Source organism: Euwallacea similis, chromosome 6, assembly GCF_039881205.1.
Source record: "Euwallacea similis isolate ESF13 chromosome 6, ESF131.1, whole genome shotgun sequence".
Taxonomy (NCBI): Eukaryota; Metazoa; Arthropoda; class Insecta; order Coleoptera; family Curculionidae; genus Euwallacea; species Euwallacea similis.
In genome coordinates this window covers 3,111,996-3,134,684 of record NC_089614.1, presented here as the reverse complement: position 1 = coordinate 3,134,684, position 22,689 = coordinate 3,111,996, and the positions used below count along the sequence as shown (strand labels likewise).

The 22,689-nt window shown below is 34.3% G+C and overlaps 2 protein-coding genes and 1 long non-coding RNA gene across 10 annotated transcripts in view; 2 read left to right on the top strand and 1 right to left on the bottom strand.

Moving 5' to 3' along the window:
- Nucleotides 1-6,385, top strand: part of LOC136409723 (uncharacterized) — a 159,378-nt gene extending 152,993 nt beyond the window's left edge. For all 8 annotated transcript variants that reach the window (XM_066391421.1, XM_066391423.1, XM_066391422.1 and 5 more), the window contains 5 exons: nucleotides 4,242-4,766; nucleotides 4,821-5,049; nucleotides 5,102-5,432; nucleotides 5,489-5,595; nucleotides 5,658-6,385. In XM_066391421.1, the coding sequence (XP_066247518.1) occupies nucleotides 4,242-4,766; nucleotides 4,821-5,049; nucleotides 5,102-5,432; nucleotides 5,489-5,595; nucleotides 5,658-5,864 (1,399 nt within the window). In that variant the 3' untranslated portion in view covers nucleotides 5,865-6,385. The remainder of the gene's footprint in view (nucleotides 1-4,241; nucleotides 4,767-4,820; nucleotides 5,050-5,101; nucleotides 5,433-5,488; nucleotides 5,596-5,657) is intronic.
- LOC136409737 (uncharacterized) overlaps nucleotides 1-22,689 on the bottom strand; it is a 101,372-nt gene that overhangs the window by 74,026 nt on the left and 4,657 nt on the right. The window contains exon 2 of the long non-coding RNA XR_010752200.1: nucleotides 19,185-19,246. This is a non-coding gene — a long non-coding RNA (uncharacterized lncRNA). The remainder of the gene's footprint in view (nucleotides 1-19,184; nucleotides 19,247-22,689) is intronic.
- Nucleotides 6,609-12,359, top strand: LOC136409727 (oxysterol-binding protein-related protein 2). Its single transcript, XM_066391431.1, has 9 exons — nucleotides 6,609-6,776; nucleotides 6,836-6,959; nucleotides 7,016-7,233; nucleotides 7,300-7,558; nucleotides 9,711-9,908; nucleotides 9,965-10,178; nucleotides 10,228-10,344; nucleotides 10,416-10,633; nucleotides 11,085-12,359. Exons 2-9 carry the CDS (start codon nucleotides 6,934-6,936, stop codon nucleotides 11,185-11,187), a joined length of 1,353 nt encoding a protein of 450 aa, XP_066247528.1. The 5' UTR covers nucleotides 6,609-6,776; nucleotides 6,836-6,933; the 3' UTR covers nucleotides 11,188-12,359.

Sequence of the window (22,689 nt, the reverse complement as noted above, 5' to 3'; positions counted from 1 at the left end):
AAAGAGGAGATGAATTTGATAGATAAAAATTCGCCTTGAGTTCCTTTGTCATTATATGCTAAAAAATGGTTAAACGAGGATGAAATATAAAACAGAATAAGTCAAAGTCTGCTCGACTTTTTGCTGGCAAATTCAGGAAAATCAAAAATATCAAACCTACCAAAATTCACTAAACGCCTTTGTGGAAAAAATGTGACGTAAATTAACTTTTACACAGAAAATACTTTTTTTACACGTAAAATAGCTTTTTTACATATTTCAATTATTGTTAATCAAATTCACACATGTGAAATAACTTTTTACCTGTGGTCAAAAGCAATAGAAAATGAAATTTACGGATTCAAGGAACCACTAATATAAAAATTCCCAGGGAGATCTAATATGTAACCATGAAAATAAAAGTTTGGAATTTTTTTGAGGACTATAAAAGATACATTGCTATACAAAATCATTAAAAAAATACATGGTGTGATCACGCAGTGAGCAGCACGCGCCATTCCGAATAAAGTGCCCGTTTGATTTTAAACGAGTGAATTTAATAATCAGTCAAGTGATGTATTGCTATTTTATTAATTTCAGCGAAATATTCTATACTTTTTTGTATTTTCATTCTTGTCGGTGAAAGTGAGTGAATTAGTATGGCGATATATTTCTGTAATTAAATTGGCCGATAGAAAATGTTACATAAATCGGCGCATTTAATACATATACATAGCTGCAAAAGTTTTGCATAACCCGAGTTTTCTGTTTTAAAATAATTTGCTGCAAATATTTTTTATTACCTTCATATTTATGATTTATCATTAACAACTGTACCCATTTTGTACCGATAAACAATTTTTGTATATTTTTTCTTAAACAAAAAATTCGAGATTTATTTTGATGGTATTGGTTATTTTAGTAGTACCATTTTGGGGTTCAAAACAAAACCAAACCAAAGTGATATCACAACTTGATCGTGCAAGAATAGTGATTTTAGTGGAAGGACATTCGCAAAGATTTGTAGCTAAGTGAATAGGTGTTTCTCAAAGCGACGTCTCCCGCATACGGAATCGCTATTTAGAGACTCACTGTGCAATATAGTCCCAGAATCGCTATATACACTTAACAATTCGGCCAAATCCTACTGCGGTAATATCAAAGCATCGAATAGATGTTAGACATGCACTTGGAGTTGCTTTTTCTTCAACGCTAAAAGGACGAATCATTCATCTATCATTCTAGTTTGTGATGTCCTCAACTAATAAGAATTTTTCGGCTACAATTTCAACACAGGCTATGTCGATTGCAGTGAGCTAAACAGCACATACTCTTACCCGAAGAATTATTTTTCCTGATGTTATTTTTTCTGATGAGACCAGAATTTGTCTGGTAAATGATAGTCTCCGAATTCGAATTTGGAGAAAGTCAAAAAGAACTGCTTAACTGACCGACGTTCGTCCAGTGCCTCTTTTTACGAAAGGAAGTGCCATGTTTTGGGCTAATATACGATAATGACCGACTTAGTTCATGTTCAAAAGACAATGAGAGGCGATAGACACATTAGAGATATTCTAAATCCATGTGGTAGACTATGACGAGGGGCTGTTAGTGACAGATTTGTCTTCACAGACGACAATGCCCGTCCTCATCGTACTATTTCAATAAATGATTACTTTAAAAGAAAGGGAATCAACCGTTTAGACTGGCCTGCTTTGTCGCCTGACATGAACCCTATAGAACATGCTTGGGATATATTTTCCAGAGCTGTGAACTCTCAAAGAAAGCCTCCCAGAAGCTCCCAGTAGGTTGTTATTACTGCTGCAAAAGAAAGGCAGCATATTCCTCAAAATCTTATAGCTAGCCTTGTTCAAAGCATGCAACGACGTCTTCAAGCTTATATTGATGTCACGGATGAAAATACACATTATTAATTTCGTTTTTACTATAAAAATGTTGAAAAAAAATTTTCTTTTCCATCTTTAAAAATTGTTTTTATTGTTTAAAACTCAATTGTAGTTAAGTAATTATGGTATAAACTAATTGATTTTTAATCGAAACTCATCAATAAATAAATGTTTCATACATTTTTGCACCACATAATAAAATATCCAAAAATCGGGGTGATGCAAAACTTTTGAGGTTATATATAGTACACGTAACTTCAAAAATGAACATACTGTCGCTCTACCATTAAAAAGAAACCACCTAAATCACCACTGGGCATCACAAACGTACTCTCTATTTAAAAAACATTAAATAATGCGACACCACAGAAAGCCTTTTGTCAAAATCTAGCTTTATATCTTTCAAAAATACAACATTCTATTATGCATAGTGTGTTCCAACAAAAAGGCCCGCTTTTCGGAATTAATTTCTACCCCGTTGGAATCAAATTTTGGTTTTAATGCTGCCAAAACGACAGAATCAAATTTCTCGGAAATATGAAAAATGAACTGTGAAGAAAAATGTCGAAAGTTTCATATTCCTTTTCAAATTTATATTTTTAGAAACCTTCATTTCACAGCATTAAAAATCTCAAAAATTGGTGCTAATATGACACCGCATCTCAGAAGTGAAAAGAGATTTTGCATATCTATTTGTGCAGAAACATAGAGCGCATTGAGCGCGGTTAGTTTGAGATATTTTTAAGGCAATTGCGCCACGTGTTCTCGAGATATCAGCGATTGAAGTTTGAAAAATGGCAAAAAGTATCTCAAGGGCGGTTCAACTACTCACTTACACTTCAGTGGATAAATCATTGAAGGCGGCATGATCAAATAATAGAAAATTAGGTCGCATTACTTAAGCGATTGGAATGGGTCAAAAATACTTTATTTGAAGAACCAACCCATGCAATTTGAATCTCTTTGCATGAAGTTTCAATCTAAATGGCTCGCTAGCATTAAGTTTCTTTATAAATGAAAAAAATAAGATGTCAATGACATTACGGCAAATCGCAATTTTATGGAAAAAGACTAAGCTAATTACTAGCCCTGAACTCATGTTTGACAAGCGTTAAACATCAATAAGTTCTTAATTAGCTTGATTTGATAGTAACCTTTTGATCCTTGCCGCGTCATTGAAACCCATATCGCGTGTGGGTGGAAGAGATCAATAATACGTTTTTAGATATTATTCAAATACCGAATATAGCCCGACTTTTGGGGATTAAATTGTAACCACATGTCCATTATATGGGACGTCCAAATGAAACCATCAACAAAAAAAGTGTTTGTTTACAAATCTAGCAATCTAGACTTAAATAGTTTTTAGTGGCCTGGACATTATCGACCACAAGGGCCTGGTTATTATGGTAAGCATGCGCCTGATGCCTATTTAGTCTGTTAGCACAAGTGGTTCAAAATCTTGGGCTGTCCTTCCCTTCATTCGGCTTCTGATGCAGATTTAAAGGGGTAAGTTTTTACTTTTATCTACATTAGAAAATTATATCAACTTTTTAACTACATGAGTGCTCACAAGTAGATCTGCTGACGGTTTTGGCTCATATCAAATTATCAATTAGTCTGTCTTTGGAATAGCATTTTCATAGCATTTTATATTATCCACAAACCTAGGTGCAACTTCGAATGACAATGTTGGCGCCTCGCGTCATATTGGCTCTCATCTCCTTATTATTCTTGGGAGCCGAGGTCTTGGGAGACAGTGATTTGAGAAGCGCTATGGATGCCATAGACCGACGCCAAAGAGAATTAGCTGAATACGAAGAAGCTCAGCAATATGGCTTTCCTTACGATCAGCTGGATGACGTGACGTTTTTAAATAATGCTGCAGGTATTAAGCTCATTTGTAGTGATAGCTAATAATAGTACGTGAGATAATCTTTGCAGATGGTCGTGGGAATGACAAAGATTATTTGGACGATGACGGTTATGATCCATATAACAAAAGACTAACCTCTTCTTTCAGAGAACGACTAGAAGAAGACCGAGAGAGGCAAATGGAAGAGTTAACAAATCTTTATAATAAACTGGAAAATTCTGGTGGTGAAATAAACTTCCTTGCTGTAGAGAAAATTAGTAATTCAAATTGCAGGTATTGATAAGAGCAACTTAAGAGAACTGTGGGAACGTCGCTATGGGAATGGAATCAATTATGTCAACAACGCACTTGCAAAGCGTTACTATCCAATTTATGGACTTAAGAATGTAGGTCTCAGAAAACGGGAGAGATACGTCGATGAGGAGGAGGAACCTATTTTTTCGGCAAGTACCAAGAAACAAAAAAAAAACTTTTTTAAGTAACAGTTTATTTCAGGTCCATCATCACGTTCCGCGTACTGATGAATCCCAGTATCAAACGAATTACGTAAATAGACACCTACGAAGAAGCTCACACACCCCTTACGATAGAAGCAAAGTATTTTACGTCTCCAAGAGGAGCAGCCCTTTCTCTCAAGAGGAAAAACCATCGGTTAAGAAACATACTGATCCCAAGGTGGAAAAGGACTTGAAAACTATTTTCGGCAGTGATCAGAAAGAAATAGACGCTAATAAGTTGGGTGAGGGAGTCTCTAGCACCGCAAAACCATCGGAAAGTGTTACAGTAAAAAAAAATGAAAACCCGCCTCCACCGAGGAAAATTGAAAAAAAGGACAAACCTAAAATGGATATTACGAAGGAAGGAGATATAAACAAGGAAGTCTTTTCTCCTGTGGCTCCTCAGACTGCAAAAACTTTAAGTCTTAAGAAAAAGTCAATCGACTGGTCCGACTACTTCGGCTTGGATAGACGCAAGAAGTCCAATAATGATTTAGATAAAGAGTGGTAAGTCATTTACTACATCCATTCAATCTTATGCACAATCTAAATATTATTTAGGCTCATGGAAAGATACCACAAAGCCATAGCAGTAACGGCCCAAAAGAGGAACGCCGATTTGCCCTTCCAAGCGTTTAAAAACAGCGACAGCGAGGTATTGAGAAAAGAAGGCCAAGAGGAACACAAAATAACAGAAATGGACAAGAAACTTGAAAAACTCGAAGACGAAATTGTCGAAGATGCCTTAAAGTACACTGGAGCTCACCAACAGGACCACGATACTAAAGAGGTAAAAACCGTTTAAAAACTGAGAATTTTGTTTAATTGTTTTATGGTTATAGGTTCAACAAATAAAAGACAACATAATATCTAGACTAGCGCAGGCATACAACATCGAAAAAATGCGAAATGCTTTGGCGGAGTACAAAATTGAAATAGAGCGAGCGCGTAAGGAAGTTGAGAAAGTTAAAACTGATGAGAAAGTCATTGGTGAAACGACTATAGAGGAAAAACGGGTTTCTGTGCCCAGAAAGGAAGCTATAGATGATGGCATCGATGTTCGCGACGGAGCCGATAACAATATTAAATGTACCACTGGGGAAGACTGTCATGAGCAAAATTATAAACTTCCTTCGGATATTTTTGACCTGCATTTCTCAAATTTAGAATTAGGTATGTTCAATAAACTAAAAACCCTACATCAGGATTAAAAGTGAAAACATTTTTAGAGTGTCCAGTAATCGACCGAGCTTGTGCAGACATTACCTCAGTGATTGGCTATTATGGACACGTGTTTGAAGCGGCCTGCCATATTCATCAAATGTGTCTCTTATGTGTAAGTACCATCAGGCCACATCAGGTGTAAATAAATATTCTATGGAGGTTTCCCGATTTTAGAGTAACAACAGTTGGTTTTCACCTACGAGACACTGCAACGCTCTCTTCCTCACTAAAGCCTTCGAACTGTGTCTGGGAAAAGAAGAATGCAAAAAAGAGGCAAACCGTTCCGTGAGGTATCTTCTGGAAGTGAACAAATCCCTTCAAGCTCAAACAGCGTTGAGCGATCAATGTGAATTGCAATGCCCCGATATTTTGTCGAAATAAGACTTTCTAGAAACCTGATTCGAGGAAATCGGACACTTCTGTGTATCTTCCGTCTACAGAGACTCAAATTCTAAGCATGACATACTATATCATCACTATTATATGTTTAGAGAGACGACCTACTTATTGATGTCTAGTTGTTGCTTAAATTTAACAAATATCCCTTCTAAAACATTGTTGTTGTTCTATTATATTTAAGACAGGTTGATCTGAGGATTTTATTATCACGGTGTGCATGTACAAGAACTTACTGTAATCTGACTAATATATTAACACTATATACCAATGTATCTTTTTAAGCGAAAAAAAGAACAGAAACGATCTCGCTGTCCTGGAGAAAGTATATGACAATAATCGCAATCAATCGTTCTGAAAATACTGAAATGTTTTTACACTCTTATAATACGAGAGATCGTTTTCAGCCGCTAAAGTGTGTTTTTAACCGATAAGGAGGTGATTGAGATGGGATGGACTGTAATAAATTATACTGTACTTAACTGTTTCAATATATTTTAAATGTATTTTTTTAATTTTTCCCTTTACCACAACTCTTGAACGGAATTACAGCATCCGTTTACGCGATAACTGCAGATCTAAATGGATTTTAAATAAATGATTCATGTCCTCATCCCCACTATGAATTCAAAATCATTTTTTCAAATTACAAAAATTTCAAGCTCCACCCCCTGAGCGTGCGCATTAAATCGCTCCTTGTGCCCTACATCCTTCTTGCTTATCCCGCTGGCTGCAAGTTCCTGATGTAGCAAAATGGGAGCATATTCGTACATAAAATTTCTCGAGTTAAATGGCATTTGTGTGTTCCCGAATTAAGGCCTCTGAGAAGGTCAGTTATCGATTACCATCATGATCGGTTAGGAGAAACGTGTCGTGTGCTTATATATAATATCAGGGGTAAGTTTTGGAGTTAACTTGGGCTTCTGTTTAATCAATACCATTTTTTGGGTATAAAGATGTTGCGTAATATGCGTGTTTTTGTTTAACGAACATTAAATCGAATGCCCAGCTACACTGTTTGTGGAAGTTTTGGATTGACACTGACACTGGGAGGATGGAGCGAGGCAACAAGGAATATAGGTCTAAAAGAAATATAGTCAAAAACTAAAGTCTAATAACCGAAGCTGACTTTCTAGGCTTATTTTACCAGTACCTATGTACCATAGTGACTACAACATCTGGGCTGTTTTAAAAAATTGCATAGGAAAAGAATTAAGCAAAATCACGATGCCGGTTGTATTCAATGAACCTCTAAGTTTCCTCCAAAGGATGGCTGAGTACATGGAGTATGCTCACCTTCTAAGAATTGCAGCTCAACAAGAAGATCCAGTGTCAAGGTTAAAATACATAATAGGTAGGTGGTCGTAATCACTTAGTGATAATCCTTTGGTACACTCACTCAATCGCAAACAATCCGCAGGTTTCGCAGTTAGTGCACTAGCCTCAAACTGGGAGCGATTAGGAAAACCTTTCAATCCTTTGCTAGGAGAAACGTACGAGTTAGAACGTGAGGACTTTAAAATCGTATGCGAACAAGTTAGCCACCATCCTCCAGTTTCGGCTTTCCATGCGGAAAGTGAAGACTGGGTCTTCCATGGATCTATACACCCCAAGTTAAAATTTTGGGGGAAAAGTGTGGAGATACAACCCAAGGGCACTGTTACGGTGGAATTTCCAAAGTAATTTTTTGTTTGAATGAAAAATCGTTCGAAAATGTTGTAAACTGACTCATTCGTCTAATTAAAGTTGGCAACAGCCAGTAGCTATAAAATGTACACGTGTGTGTGTTTACATTGCATAAAGTCACAACTTTCTCGATTTTAGTACATTCTTTCCATAGTACTGTGATTTATTGTGTGATTGTTGTGTTTAAACATAATACTATTTTATACACCAAGGTTGTAAAGTACCTCATTATGACCCGAATTTCAATGTACGCTACGGGATGCAAATCCTAAGAGATATAAGTCAATAGGTCCTTAACAACCGCGGTGTATATAGGGTTACTTATTAGTGCGTCAAAGTGCAATATCTCAGTAAATATGAGCTTTACAACGAAATGTTTCATGTAAAAGTTTTTGGTCATTAAGAGGGGCGTATTTTAAAATTATTTTCAAATGTACAGGATCCGTTAAAAAATGTGGTAGTAACAAATTATTTTTTAAAGTTTTAAATTATTTTTTCCAATTTTTTTGCCATTTTTAGATTTAAAATGAATTTTAAGGATTTATGTAAAGGACCTTATGGAAAAAATTTACCGTTTTCGAGTTATTCGAGAAAATTCGAAAATTTTGATACCTGCAAGATCTTACGGAAATCGGTACTGTACACTAACCGCTGCGAATGTCGTAATCGATTTTATGAGACTCCAAGGGGACTTAATAAGCTACGTTTTTACGTATTTTAATTTAAAAAAAAGTTTTCCATAACTCTGAAATAGGCTTCCAAAGTCCCGTGACTTCAAACCTTAATAACTTGCTTATTTCAAATTAAAGGCGTAAATTTTCTCGACAGCACCGTGTCCAGAATCCAAAAATCTACAATTTTTGTTAACATTACCCTATCCCTAAATACAGCGATTTCTAAGTTCCTAAAAATGGCCCCTTTTTGGCTTCTAAATATTTCAAAAATCGCACCGGTGACATCACTATAAGCAGATGTTCGATGTTCGTTGACGTGAAGTGTCATCTTGACATTTTTCATGACTACCGATGACTGTATTTTTTTTCGGAATCACACGTTAATTCTAATACACTTTTCATTGATATTATTTTTTTGATTAATAAGTAAATAGGTATTTTCTGACAAGCCTGCAACTACATATGTTCTGATCGAAATGGAGAACAATTTGAGAATTTGTTGAGAATATTTCATTTGCATAAAAATAAAATAATTTCCCGTAGTTTTACACGTTTTTGGATTCTGAACAAGATACCGTCGAGAAAATCGGTGCATTTCATTTGAAATAAACAAGTTATTGAGTTTTGAAGTCATGCAACTTCGAAGAACTATTTCGAGGGTTATCAAAAACTTTCTTTTTATTTAAATGTTAAAATAGAGCTTATTAGGTCCTCTGGAAGCCCTATAAGACCGATGCTGAAACTCGCAGAGGTTAGGATACAGCACCGATTTCCGTAAGATCTTGCAGCTATCAAAATTTTCAAATTTTCCCGAATAACTCGGAAACGGTAAATTTTTGACATAACACCGTTTACATAAACTAATTTTAAAATTTAACAATAAATCCGAAGATGGCCAAAAAATTCGGGTTTTCCATTAAAAAAACAATTTGGTACTACCACACTTTTTTGACGGACTCTGTAAATTTGAAAATAATTTTAAGACACGCACCTCTTAATGACCAAAAACTTCTATATGAAACATTTCCTTTTAAAATTAATATTTACTGAGATATTGCACTTTGACGCAGTAATGAGTAATCCCGAATACCAATTTTTCCACTACTAGGTTTGATAAAATTGCAATAAACTTACTTAAATGAAGCATAAATTAAATCCGAAAGACAAAAAGGCGCCCCGTCTCGAATCATAACATCAACGGTGATATTTCATTTCCACGGAAATCATAAATAAAACAATGCTGATGATGACGACATTGTGGCCGATTAGCTCACTAGGTAAATAATGAGCTGTATACAAGTCGTTATTAACCTTTTCTTCACGTGTTTGAGAAAAAAAGGCGAACGTACCTAATAACGGTGTCCTTTAAGACTAGTGTTGGAAAAATTATATTATCCATACTAAATAAAAACTTGCCTTAAATAGTTTTTCTGTAGATTGTAACAGTACTTGATTTGAAAATAAATTTTAGATTAAAAGAAGCCTACACATGGAGCAACGTCACTTGTTGCGTACACAATATAATCATGGGCAAAATGTGGATGGAACAGTGTGGTACCATGGAAATAATAGGGCATAATACCGGGTATAAGGCCATCCTTACTTTCAAGCAAGCGCGTGGAAGTTCCAAGAATTTGCACAGAGTCGAGGGATTCATTACTGATAAGTTGTTAGCATCTTACATTAAATTCCAATGTAAAATCTCCATAATTGGCATTCTTTCAGAAAGCAAAGGTTGCATTACACTTACGGCAAATGGACTGAATTCGTTAAATGCACCGATTACGCATCGTATGAAGAATATCTTAAGGAAACCTCAAAGAGTGATCAAAAGAGCAAGAGTCCGAATGATTCTCCATCACATGCTCCGAGAAGGATGTTGCAGAAGTTTAACAGCTTGAAAGTTTCAACTTTTAAATCTCAAAACTCGACTCAAGAGGTATTTTACAATTCTATCCTCCACTTGACAAAACAAAATCTAATTTTAGCCTGACGAAACCGACGACCCCGAAGAACTTCCTAAAGGAGACTCAGGAGTTTCACTTGAAATTCCTAACTCCACAACCATTTGGAAAGTTAATCCTAGGCCTCTACAGTGCGGCGATGTAAGTACCTGCACAGGGAAAGTTTAATCATTGTAAAAGAATTAAAATCCACTTCAATGATTTATTATTAGTACTACCAGTTTACAACATTCGCGATGTCGTTAAATGAAGTAGAGACAGGGATGGAGAAGATCCTATGTCCTACGGATTCAAGGCTAAGACCTGACATACGGAAGTTGGAGCAGGGCGATATTGATGGGGCAGCAATTGAGAAAAATAGATTGGAAGAAAAGCAACGGGATGCCAATAAACGAAGGAAGAGTAAGAATGCTGAACAGTATACACCCAGGTATGAGTAAAGAAAGTTTTAGTGGAATTCACGACATTCTCGCAAAAAAATGAACTTTCAAGTGGAAATAGAAAGATGATGTTAGACTCCCCGGCGGCCCATGTTTTTACCTACTGGTCTCATCAGGCGTCGTGTAACGTATACACAGACATGCGCACTCAGGTGGTAAAAATGAGAAACCACATTTTCTGTATTCACCCATATGCTTTGAGTTGATTCAAGGGCATTCACAAAATAGCAGAGCAAACAAATGTCCGCAATTCCTTATTTTTTTCTACGCTAGGCCTGATGAAGCCAATAAGTAAAAACCTGTGTGGTCAGGTGGCCCAACAACCTCTACCATTCCTATTTGAACATTTTTTACACAAGTGTTTTCCCATGTTTTCTTTGTTAACACGCACAATTTTTTTAGAAGGTTATTTACTAAATTGGTTTTAAAATATTGTTGTAGGTGGTTTAATCATGAGCTTAATCCTCACACACAGCAAGATGATTGGATTTCAAACGGCAATTACTGGAAACGTCAATATTCACAGGACGTTGATATTTTCTAGAATATCTACCTTGTGAAAGTCTAATGTATTTATTGTAGGATCGTGTTTATAGATTGAACTCCTAAAAAAAATCTTTATATTTTATTTATTGCAAAAAAATATCTGCGATGTTGGCAAAACAAGTAAACTAGCCGTTAAAAATTTACCTATTTTTTAGACAAATACCTGATGATAAATTAATACGAAGGCAAATTTCTTGTGATACTTAATAGAAATTTATTTTTTGACTCAAACCATGTTCCTTATTTTTGGAACATCAACAAGCAAAGTTCCACCAAATTTTTACAAGTCTACTAACTGTCAATTAATACTTCAGGTTAGTTGGGATTGTTAGAACTTGCTTGGCTAATAATCAGTGCCAAATTGTCACTAACAGTCAAGTACGAGTGGCTTTAGTGCTTCCATATGTTTAGAGTATTACAAGAGGTGAAGAACTCGAACATTTTAGGCAACAGTGTAAACAAACCATGATTTAGAATTGAATTGATGCGAAGCCAATCAGAAATACAAGTCTAATTGTGATTTGCAATTTACAATAAATGGGTGCGTTTACATTGGGCCAAAGTAAATCAGGCTGAATTCATTTGACCCAGTTTTAGCGCGTAAATGACTGATCCTGTTAATAAAAGTAGAGGGCTTTTCATTATATTAGAAATGTGAAGTGGCGTCTAAATTCTCAAGATTGAACCACCCTGTGCTATTTATTACGTACACGCTGGTCACTCTTTCTCAGAATAACAGAGGTTGTTGTAAATTTGTTGTTAATCGTCTTTAGTGGAGGATAACTTCCTTTAGCTGGGCTAGTTTGTTGATGCCCACCAGTTGGTCGTCAGTTATAAATCGGCCCTAGTATCTACTCTTATTTCCTACTTATCACTATGAAACCAGGCAATAACATTTTTAATAAGGAATACCTTTCTATTGTTTAGATTATTTTTTTTACTAATATTATATATCTAGTAAATATCCTAATCAACTGTATAAGCCATCTGTGTTTAGAAAAAATAGAGCTATTGAAAATTATATTCCTACAGGGAAAAATGTCAAACAACTGTTATTAGAACAGAAAATTAACTACTCTGTATGTGAGCTATAGAAGTCAATGTTTCCGGCAACCCTAGGATTTCAAGAATATAATTGGTTTTGTTGTTAAATAAAACATTTATTTAAGATATTACGCGTCTAACTTACTCATCCTACCAATAATCCTTGATAGTCTCAGCTTATCTCCGCGACACTCAGAAATTTCATAACAAGCACGCATCCAATACATACGAGACCGACCAGCACCAAGAACACTCAGTCTACTATCAGGGTTCTGGTAGTATATGAAGTATCTAGTGAGAATGATTTCAGAAACGTGACAATAGAGCCAGATAGAAAATGGTATTGCAGAAGCAAATCTCTGGGAAGATAACATCGAACCATGATGCTCTAACAGCCTTGCTTCCTGGTTAAGATCTGCGTCAAAAATGATTGTTACTGGTCGTGGAGAGAAGTTCATCAAAGTTTTAATAAGATGAGTAAGTTACACCTTAAAGAGATAATGTGAAAAAATATTGTGTATTTTTTTAATTTTGGAAGTGTGTTCATAGAAAAGTCCAACCTGCTTGTAGCATTCATTGCAAATCCCTCTAGATACATTGAACAATACTCTTGACAATGGGAACGTTGCGTTGCTTCAGTACAAAACAATCAAATGAAATAAAAAATTGCACAGTTTTTGATTTACAAACTTCAAATTTCTACTGAGAGGTTTTCAGGTACGATAAAATCATTCAAAATATCTATTTCGTGCCAGCTGATCAGCGTCGCGCTGCCTGTGTCTTGGCGAGGTTGGTTAATAAATCGAGTTAACTTTTTTATCGGTGTGGATAATTTTAATATTTTTACGAATTCTGATACTGTGAAACTTTCTACATTAAAATTACATTTTACAAAACAACTGGAATCTTTAACGATTTTTGAGATATTTTTAATTAACCAAATCCATGCATTTTCAATATTTAGTTAGTTTTTTAGTTGAGTAAAAAATTATAGCCTAGAATTATTTAAAGTAATAAAGTCCATAGCGTCTTAGAAAACAGTCCAGATATCTGCGGCTAATATACTTTATTTAACAAAATCAATAACGTCATTAGGTGAACTATGAGTATTGACGACATCTTGAAAATTACAAAAAAATGAACTGAATTAAATTTTCGAAACGTCGTTCATCTGCACACAAGTATTAAACCAAAATTTTATCGCACTTGGAACAGGGTATGGATACTGTTTCTGATTAAAAAATTTGTCTAATTGTAGAAAGAAATCTAATGGATTTAAGTCTGGCCTTCACAGTGGCCACAGGTGTTCACTACTCTGACCAACCGGCGTGGAAAATTTATATTCAAGAATTCTCTTACATGTATAGGGTAATATATGTATAAGAACAAATACAACATCTCTTATATGTATAGAAAAGCCATTTTGCATAAACCAGAAACATTGTCTTAAAAATAGAGAAAGATTCCCCAAAACTTGGTTTAAATTTTTTCTCAAGAAGTTCCAGTACCGTTTCCCATTCAATTTTGTCACAAGTTCAACTGGTCCCAAAATCATATCTCTCAAAATCCCACATCCCACATTATTTTAAAATTCATATCGAATGTAATGTTTTCTCATTAAATGAGAATTTTCTCTGTTGGAAGAATGGCTATTATTCCAATTAATGATACCTCTCCCTGTAAAAGTTGCCTCGCCGGTCAACAATATTTTATTAAGAAACAAAATAACAAAGTAACAAATTGCAAAAATTAATTATGAGTCGAAAATCCTTTGACAACACATTTTAAACAGACTTAAAATGGTATATAAACAGCTTTCCTTTTCGTAGAAGTTTGGAAATTGATGACTTGCTCACTCCCGCCGCTTCAGAGATATGTCTGGTGGTTAACCTGGGATTCTCCAATATTTGAATGAAGATTTTCTCTTCTTGATACCCAATGAAAAATTTTGGTTTTTTATTATCCGATTTTAAACGAAATGAACCAGCCTCCCCCTGTATGTCGTAAAGTCGTTTGAAAATTCGATGATCTGGTTATGTATTATTGCGATAAAATTCCAGTTACTTTTTAGCAGTACGACGACTTCTAAAATTTGTTTGCGCATAAACATATAAAGTATATTTTTCATCTCAATATTAGTGAATTTATTGTGTTGAGACATTCGTGAAAATATAAATTTCAAGTAAAATTTAATAATTTTCTTATCACACTAATGAAACAACTTGTTCATTAATATAGTTATGACTAATTATGGATATTGCAATCCTCAGTAAAAATGTGAAAAATGGCGCAATAGTAACATTTTTTTGTTTTTATGATCTACCTCATAATACCACCACTTAATGAAATTTTTGACGGTGCGACGACAAACATTATTGAAATTATCTTGAACAGTTACAAATACGAGTTTTTTTTTACAAAATACCTTTTTAATCTAAAAGAGTTCAGTATATCAGGATTCGTGAAGTATTCAAGTTATCGGCATTTATAAAAAAGTTAAGTGGATTTTTTGTACCTCGGTAAGACACAGGTGCCGCCGTATATCAACTAGCTTGAAATAGATATTTTAAATGAATTTTAGGGTCCCTAAAAACCCTTTTACAAGTAATTTCAAGTTTATAAATCAAAAAAGGTCAGATATATTTCCAACTTATAGATTAAAAAAAAAACTTTAGCACCCTGTAAAATGGATAAAAGTAGCTTTTATGTAAGATATGTATTAGGTTAGTTTAGGTGAATCGTTTTATTTTTTAACTCTCTAGCACTCAATACTTATTTGCATAATTGTTTTTGCGACAACCTGTACATCTGGACCCCCCCCCCCCCCCTATTTGAATTTCTAACACACATTCTGGCTATTGCAGATACTGACCATATTGCGCTTTATTTCAATTGAATGACCTCGCTAATAGTTGGTATGATGGAAATTTGATATTAATTTTGCAATAAAATAATAATTGTGAAATGACAAATTTGTATAAGAGTAATTCGTTCTTCTATAAAGAACATCGTTACAAATATAAGGAAAGAAAGAGATAATCATAATCAACTGAGGTCAGTAATAAAACAAGAGATGTATAACAAAAATTTTAAGTATCTATTAGAAAATAGCAAGGTAAAAAATAATTTTTTAAAATAAAATCATTCCTGTTTGTCCTTCTTCATTAGTTTGCCGATGCTACAGAAAATTATACAAATAAATTTAATTTTCTTTAAAAATCTAATAAGATTGTTGACAATTGGCAGAATTGCCTAAAAATTAAAAAAAAGTGTTAAATCTCTGTTCGTCTACAAAGTTTGGTCATTTGAAATATTATATTATATTATTACTTTATTCCACCTGGTGTATTTGAAAGGTGCCTCTCTCCCTCCTCTCAAATTTTTCGATCATTTTTAAAATTTAAATTTAATTTGATTATAACGTTATAAACATTGTAAACATTTTTATGTGTTATATCGTATGTACCAATACTATTACTTAGCATAACAAGATTGATCTTGTCATACTTTCACACGGAGTCTTGGGCTTGCTGCATGACTCTTGTAAGTCTAGTCATTATAAATTTAGTTAAAATAATAATATAAATTGATTTTAAATACTTACATGGTGCTGCATTAAATTTTGAATTGAAATGAACATTTTTGTGTTATTTTAGATTTTTCAATATTTAAAATATTTACAAGGGTTCTAAGTATATGAGCAAACCACTTAACACATTGGGTACGCTATGGGTCTCCAGAGCCCGATACTTCCTGGTGATTTAATGTGCAAATAAATTTGTCTAAATTTTATTTAGTGTTTTGTGTTAAAATCACGTAATAAAATGATGTCGGTCTCTGGGGACCTATACGTTATCCATTATCTGCAATAATCTGCACTAAACTACAAATATACTGACTCATTACTGCCGCAAAAACTTAACTTTATTTACTTATAATAGCTTTATTTCCATAGAGAAAAAAACCGATTTTGAATTGTCAGAGACGGTCAGGAATATAAGCAAAAATTCCAGACCAGTAAACTTCGCATATTTATGATTATTTCTAACAATCCGAAATCGAATTATTATATCTCTCTATTGGAACAGACCTAATGTTTTGTTTAGTTTTAAATTTATCATATCGTTCCATGCGATATCAGTCGTCTGAGACCGATATCTTTAGTTCTCTCATTAAATAAATACTTATAAATAATATTTAGTGTATATTTTGGCAAGTTTCTCAACAACTGTAAATTGACTGACATTTTTAGAATTTTTCCAAAACTTCTAGACTTCAAACAACTATCTCCATGGAACTCACTTAATTTGAAACATCTTGTATATTGTTTTTTTATTCTTGGGAAACATGATAGAAATTTAAAAAACTCCACTAACTTCAGCGATTATTACAAGAAATTACACTACCATATTGAAAAACATTCCACATTACAGGAGACATATAGTCTTGTGTATGTCAGACTATTGCTGGTTTTGTATTATTTGGTACTCATCAGAGCTGTAGGCAAATACAGAGACCCAGAAGTCATCAAGAAGAAAAAACACTATAATTCAATGTCAATAGTAGTACCCATTAGTAGTGGAGGTAATAGTTTCTGTTTGTTTTCTTCTCAATGCACTTACACTAACCTACTTGTCTAGGACTAACTGATGAATCATCTGAAAAAAAATTATGAAAATGTGTCATATTTAATCCATTATTTAATTTATTAAACTCTAACTTAAGTTGTGTAATGTAATAATATTTTACAAACAAAAAAAACTGTCGCAAGTAAGTATTAAATTTGTTGTAGTCCTGCAAGGTTGGTTGTAATTTTGTATAGCCTTTCTTAGTCTTCGTCTTGATCTTGCTTTCATATATCTGATCTTGGACTTCGTCTTACATTTTGTACCTTTACTGCAAGATTAAGTCTAAGAATTTTTTGCTCATCACTCACTACCACGATGTAACACTAGAATTATTTTTTATTTGAATTCAAAATGGCGGAAAATATGTTTTTTTCAAAAAAAATCAATGCATCGTAATGGCTTTAAAAACGATTGTCTTAAATCTGTACACATGATTTTGACAAACCATAATGAATAATTTTTTTTCGCGAAACTATTGAAAAATACTTACTTGATTTTCTATCAAAATATTGTAATTTTTAAATTTTTCTTCATGTTAACCCTGAATATCACATATGCCATAAAAAGGCAAATTTTGAATATTATATAAAATCAAATTTTTATTTTAAAAATTGGGAAAAAATTTAGAAGTTGGGGAGATTAAAAAAAAATCTGGCATATTTAATTGGTTGGCATTCAAAAGTGGCTGAATAAAATATTTTTAAAATTAGAATACGAATGGAGCCAGAAAAGCATTAAACGGTGTCATTTGAAACACTTTTACTGCCGTATCGACAGAACCGAAAAATAAATAAAAGCGGTGATCCCATAAAAATGCGTGCACTGTAGAAATAGGTCATAATAAAACAATTGATCTAGACTTACATGGATGACACAAAACACCAACTACTTGCGAGTTAAGTAAAAAACGTAAAAGTAACGTTAAAGTATTTTTACCTGCTAATGTTATTGTAAAATTTTCAGTCCAAATTATAGATTGCTACGGTGGTAGCTATTTTAATATTGTTTCTGTCAAGAGTCAGGACATGAGGTAACCTGCTTTATAGTTGTAAGTACTCAACTTTTATTGGTCAAATGCTAGCTGGTTAACAAAAAGTACGTCACATCAAAAGTTACAACTTCTTATAACAATCTTACGTTAGTAATATTGCGGCGATCTATGAACTTCCCCATACATTTGTCTGTCTTTAACTTTCTTACGTTACGTTAACGTTCCGTTATGTCAATACATAACAATTTTTGCTTCAAACGAATCAAAAATGCCTCCTGCAGGTCTGGATTATGGTCCACTCTTGGATTCTAGCGCTGCGGGACATAAGATTACTGGAAAATCCCTCTCCAAGTAGAAATCACGTTGAAGAATGATGTAGTGAGATCCAGGATTTCCATGATTCATTCATGAGTACGTAATTTTCGACACTGGGTAAAACTTCCAGACAATTTGCTTATTGAAAATCGATTGCTTTAAATGCATTATGGGGTGCCTACAAGCTTGTTGCTTAACCCTCCCAATACTGCGGTGTCCGTGACTCGATGGGGTGGTTGGCCTCCCCTTACCGGTCGCCCTGTAGCCCTTCGCATGCGGTGGCGCGACTTCTTCTGCACATGCAGGGCCGGACAGTGCAGATCACTTCAAAAATATTGGTGCGAGACTGTTCCGAATAACAATTAAATACGTAAACTCGGCTAGTAAAGATTTGTTCGTGCGGAATTTATTATTAAAATAAATGATTGAAAAAAAAATTGTTTTTTTCTCTAAAATGAAACAGTTTGAGTGGGGACGATTGATATATGCCTGTGACCCTTCTCGCATATGAATAATATTTGATTGGTTCTAGAAGAACTTTTCAATTTGTGCACTACAATACTCTTCAGTGTGATGACTTATAGTATCTCAATATCTCAAGCGGCCGTTAAGCAACTCGGTTGTAATACTGAGACGTATCCTAATTCCCTTTTTTGCACACTTAGACATTCTTCCAGGAATCCGTTCTGAAGGCTTCAAATTTTGCCACTTTAAAGTGCGTTTTTAACAACTGAAACACGCGACACACGATTTAAGTCTAATAATAATTGATGTTATGAAAAAATCGGATAGGTATAACCTCCTCCCCGCAACTATTTTGCCCATGATTACAATAATTACAAATACTGATAAGTTTTTGGAAACACCCATGAAACACGGCATTATTAAAATTACCCACGACATGCGTCTCGTTATTTTTACATGCAAACCTCGCATATGACATGCTGGGTGGCGTGTGCATTGGAAAGCTTTTACGTATATACCAACATATATCTTAAAACTTCTTTTTTTACTTACCTAAGTATGCACGTGTTCCTCGTGGGTCTTGGATTCGAGGTGACGTGACTGGAGGGTGTTATCTGTGAATTTAAGGGATGATTAATACTAGTACTAGTGAAAGGTCGAAACTGGCAAGAATTTTTTTTTAATGTGAGTGCTGTGAAGGCTTTTTAGCTTAAGAATGAGGTCAATTAAGAAAATGACAGAGTTTCTATAATATATCGTTGAGTGCCCTTACTGCCAATTTAAGTTGGAATTATGAAAGTTGTTCATTTTGTTATGAGCATAACGATTGGTACTTTAGTTGTATCACAAAAGCTAATTAACGTTTAAAAAGAATAATTGCGGCACCAGAAGTGGAGCTGAGCCTTTAGACGGAGCAAAGCGGCTTTACCTTGGCTTGTTTGTGAGAGAGAAATAAAAGAAAATCCAGTAACTTTTTTTGAAAATATTTCAGAGGGAATAAATAATTGTATTTTTAAGGGTAATCGCAAACTGGAAAGGCGACAAAAATCACGTGGTACTTTCTTTGATTACATCGAAAACTGTGCGTTTACATTTCAGAAATAAAATAAATTTCCGCACCTCTGAGTATTCAATACAAATAAAGCTGCCCAATATTCCGAAGCGTATGGCAAAATGTATTTTCTTATAAAAGTGCTTCCTCGTCAGCAGGAAAAAAGACCATTTAATAAGATATTTCAAAAGGCTGCAGGAATAATATATTGTACAATGAGCACGAAATGTAGGAAACGGTCATTTTGTCCAAGTCGAATACGATACTTTTTCTACGATTTCATCAATTTGTGAAAAATAAAGGGGATTTACTGTTTAACTTCAAAATGTTATACACCTGTCGCCAAAATGGGTTGCCCAGTGGCCATTGTTGATATTTGTTTTGCCTTGCTGCCGAGAACGAAGTAATTGAAAATGAGATTATTTCCTTAGCGTTGCGCGCGCAACCCATAGGATATGAAACTGTTCGGAAATCGCGGGTCTTTCGATATTATTCTGGCGTGGATAACAATGGCATATCCTGACAGTCGTGGGAAAATGTTTTTTGGATAATTTTCTCCTGTTTAAATTTGAAATTTCCAGCGCGGAAGCGTAGAACTAGGCAGTATAAATATAAAGTAAGTAATAAGATTATAAAATGAAAATTTGCGAGCAAATTTGCTTTTATTCCACTGATAGCAAATGTAGTATTAACATCTATTCAATTAATTTTTACCGGCGTAGTTGTCTCTAACCGATTGTGAGTTATAATTTATGTAAGATATTCTTATTATTTGTGACCCAATTTGAACTCAATTACAAAGTCGTTTTAGGAGTAAAATTTCGGTAATAAGAGGAGGTCTATCTAAGCTTAAAAGTTGTTACTTCGAAAGAAATTTAACAGGGGATTATGTAGCAATTTGTGCCCTTTCTTTTGTAATTTATAGGCATTATGTTCCAGACATTCTGTTTATAGAAAGTCAATTTCGTTTTAGGACGGCAAGAGGGCTGAGGCATCCTCATTACCATCTTATAATTTATATTTGGTGTGGTCTCCTCAAAACCATTACTTCATCATAATTTTAATGACTTACTATTTTAATCAAATTGTTTATCAAATTGGGTTTTTTGCTCGTCTATTTACAGACATTGACAAGATAAATTGCACTGGATGCCATTTTCATAGTAAATATCAATTATTGTTACGTTAAGTTTATTTATTATCTACGTTGCATGGGGTTATAGGAACAATTTTATTCAATTACCAGAAATAATATATTTTTATTGGTAAGAAAAAGCGGATGTTAATGAGAAATATTCGAAAAACATTGAATTTCGATTATGATGATATAGCGGCAGATGCTGAAGCAATTTCTTGACGTCATAAAGACGCGTGGGCGGCAGTACTGTGGGAAGGAAGGAAGCCGACAAGAAAGGACAGAGGGCCTTTCTTGAAGCAACAATGCGGAGGACTACTCCGTGTCTCCAAATATGAAAAACTCTTGCTTAACACATTCCGAGAGTATTAAAAGACCCCTTTTCCCGAATCCGATTCATAAATAGGGATCTGCAAATCTAGATATGTGAATGTTTTATACAGTTCATGAACGAAGGAGATTAAAAATCGATATGATTAAACCTGTTTACCCTTCGAGTGGTAGATGAATTTCCGCGAAAGTATAGAGTTGAATAATGTTATAAACTGAATGAAGACGACATACCAATAAACTGTGGCAATAAGGAAGGTTAATTTTTGGATAGAAGTTCAGTTCGCTGGGTCAAAAAACCATTAACATTTCCGTCAATATTTTTATTGTTATTTCTCCTTGAATAAAATATTTAAATGCAAATTGCTTCTGTTTTTGAAACTATCGCTTTACAAAATCGACAAAAACATTGAAAATGAGAGAATCTTTAATTAATTGTATTTTAACATTGTTCTTAACCTGTTTACATAAATTTGTCAAAACCGCCGGTGACAAAATAATTTTTAATTTTTCTCTCTTTTAAGAGGTTTAGTCGGTAAAACCTCCACCCCGGAAACGTTTCATTACATTTTCGTCGCTAAGCAACCCCACACCCCAGAAACTACCCTTACCGATGACTATACTGATAGAATTTTTAACTTTAAGTTGGAAAAAATATACCAACCTACGTAATGTTCATGGAATTTTTCACAACACACAACAAATCCCGCAACCTAGTTAAATTTGTTCTTGTTGATATGGTAAATTAAATGTACGCATTCCAATGAGACAGCGAGTCCGGATGCGCTTCTTACCCTCGTCAATTATATCTATATTTCAAATCAGGCAGATTTTGTCATATCTGATGGCATTAAGAAGTGTAAACATCAGTTCTAGAGCCGTAATCTGGAAACAATAGTTAGACTCTTCCTTCTTCGGATCTAGAATCACAGAGCCCCGTTTTTGAATCGCGAATGTATTTGAGAGAGGCAAATATGTTTTGTTTGAACAGCAATTCAGCACGACTTGCCGAATATTGAATACAGACTTAAGTATATGAATTGGTTTCTGGCATTTATATCTATACAGGCACGTGTCAGCAAGATATAAAAAATAATAATTTTACGCCCAGATGGGAATTCGGCAAAGAGTAAATTTAATAATTGGAACTGTAATGCTAGACCTATACCGAATGTTGATCTCAGGACTGCATTTTGTCAAACATTATTCAGGTTATAATAAATATTTCATTACTTATTAAGGGAAAACTGATGATGCCATAATTCTGTCGCCCCCACTTACCCCTTGAGCCCGGGCGCCGCCTCATCTAAAATCTCAAATGACAAAGCGGATCCAGTGATTGTGGGACGGGTCTATAACTTCAAAACCGTTTAAGATAGAAAATTTATTCAAAAGCCTTCGTTTTGGTTTCCCCACTGTATTCCAGGAAATTATTATCAACTGTACAAGGCGAACCATAAATGTGTCACATAATTTAATTATATTTCCCTAAATAATATTTCCCTTTCAAAAGCTAATCTGGAGCCATATCGAAGCTCTCC

Bases quoted from the DNA above. Each gene is read 5' to 3' on its own strand.
- LOC136409727 (XM_066391431.1), top strand. From the start codon at position 6,934: ATGGAGCGAGGCAACAAGGAATATAG. The intron at 10,179-10,227 runs GTATTTTACAAT...ATCTAATTTTAG, and splicing joins CTCAAAACTCGACTCAAGAG to CCTGACGAAACCGACGACCC. The intron at 10,345-10,415 runs GTAAGTACCTGC...ATTTATTATTAG, and splicing joins GGCCTCTACAGTGCGGCGAT to TACTACCAGTTTACAACATT.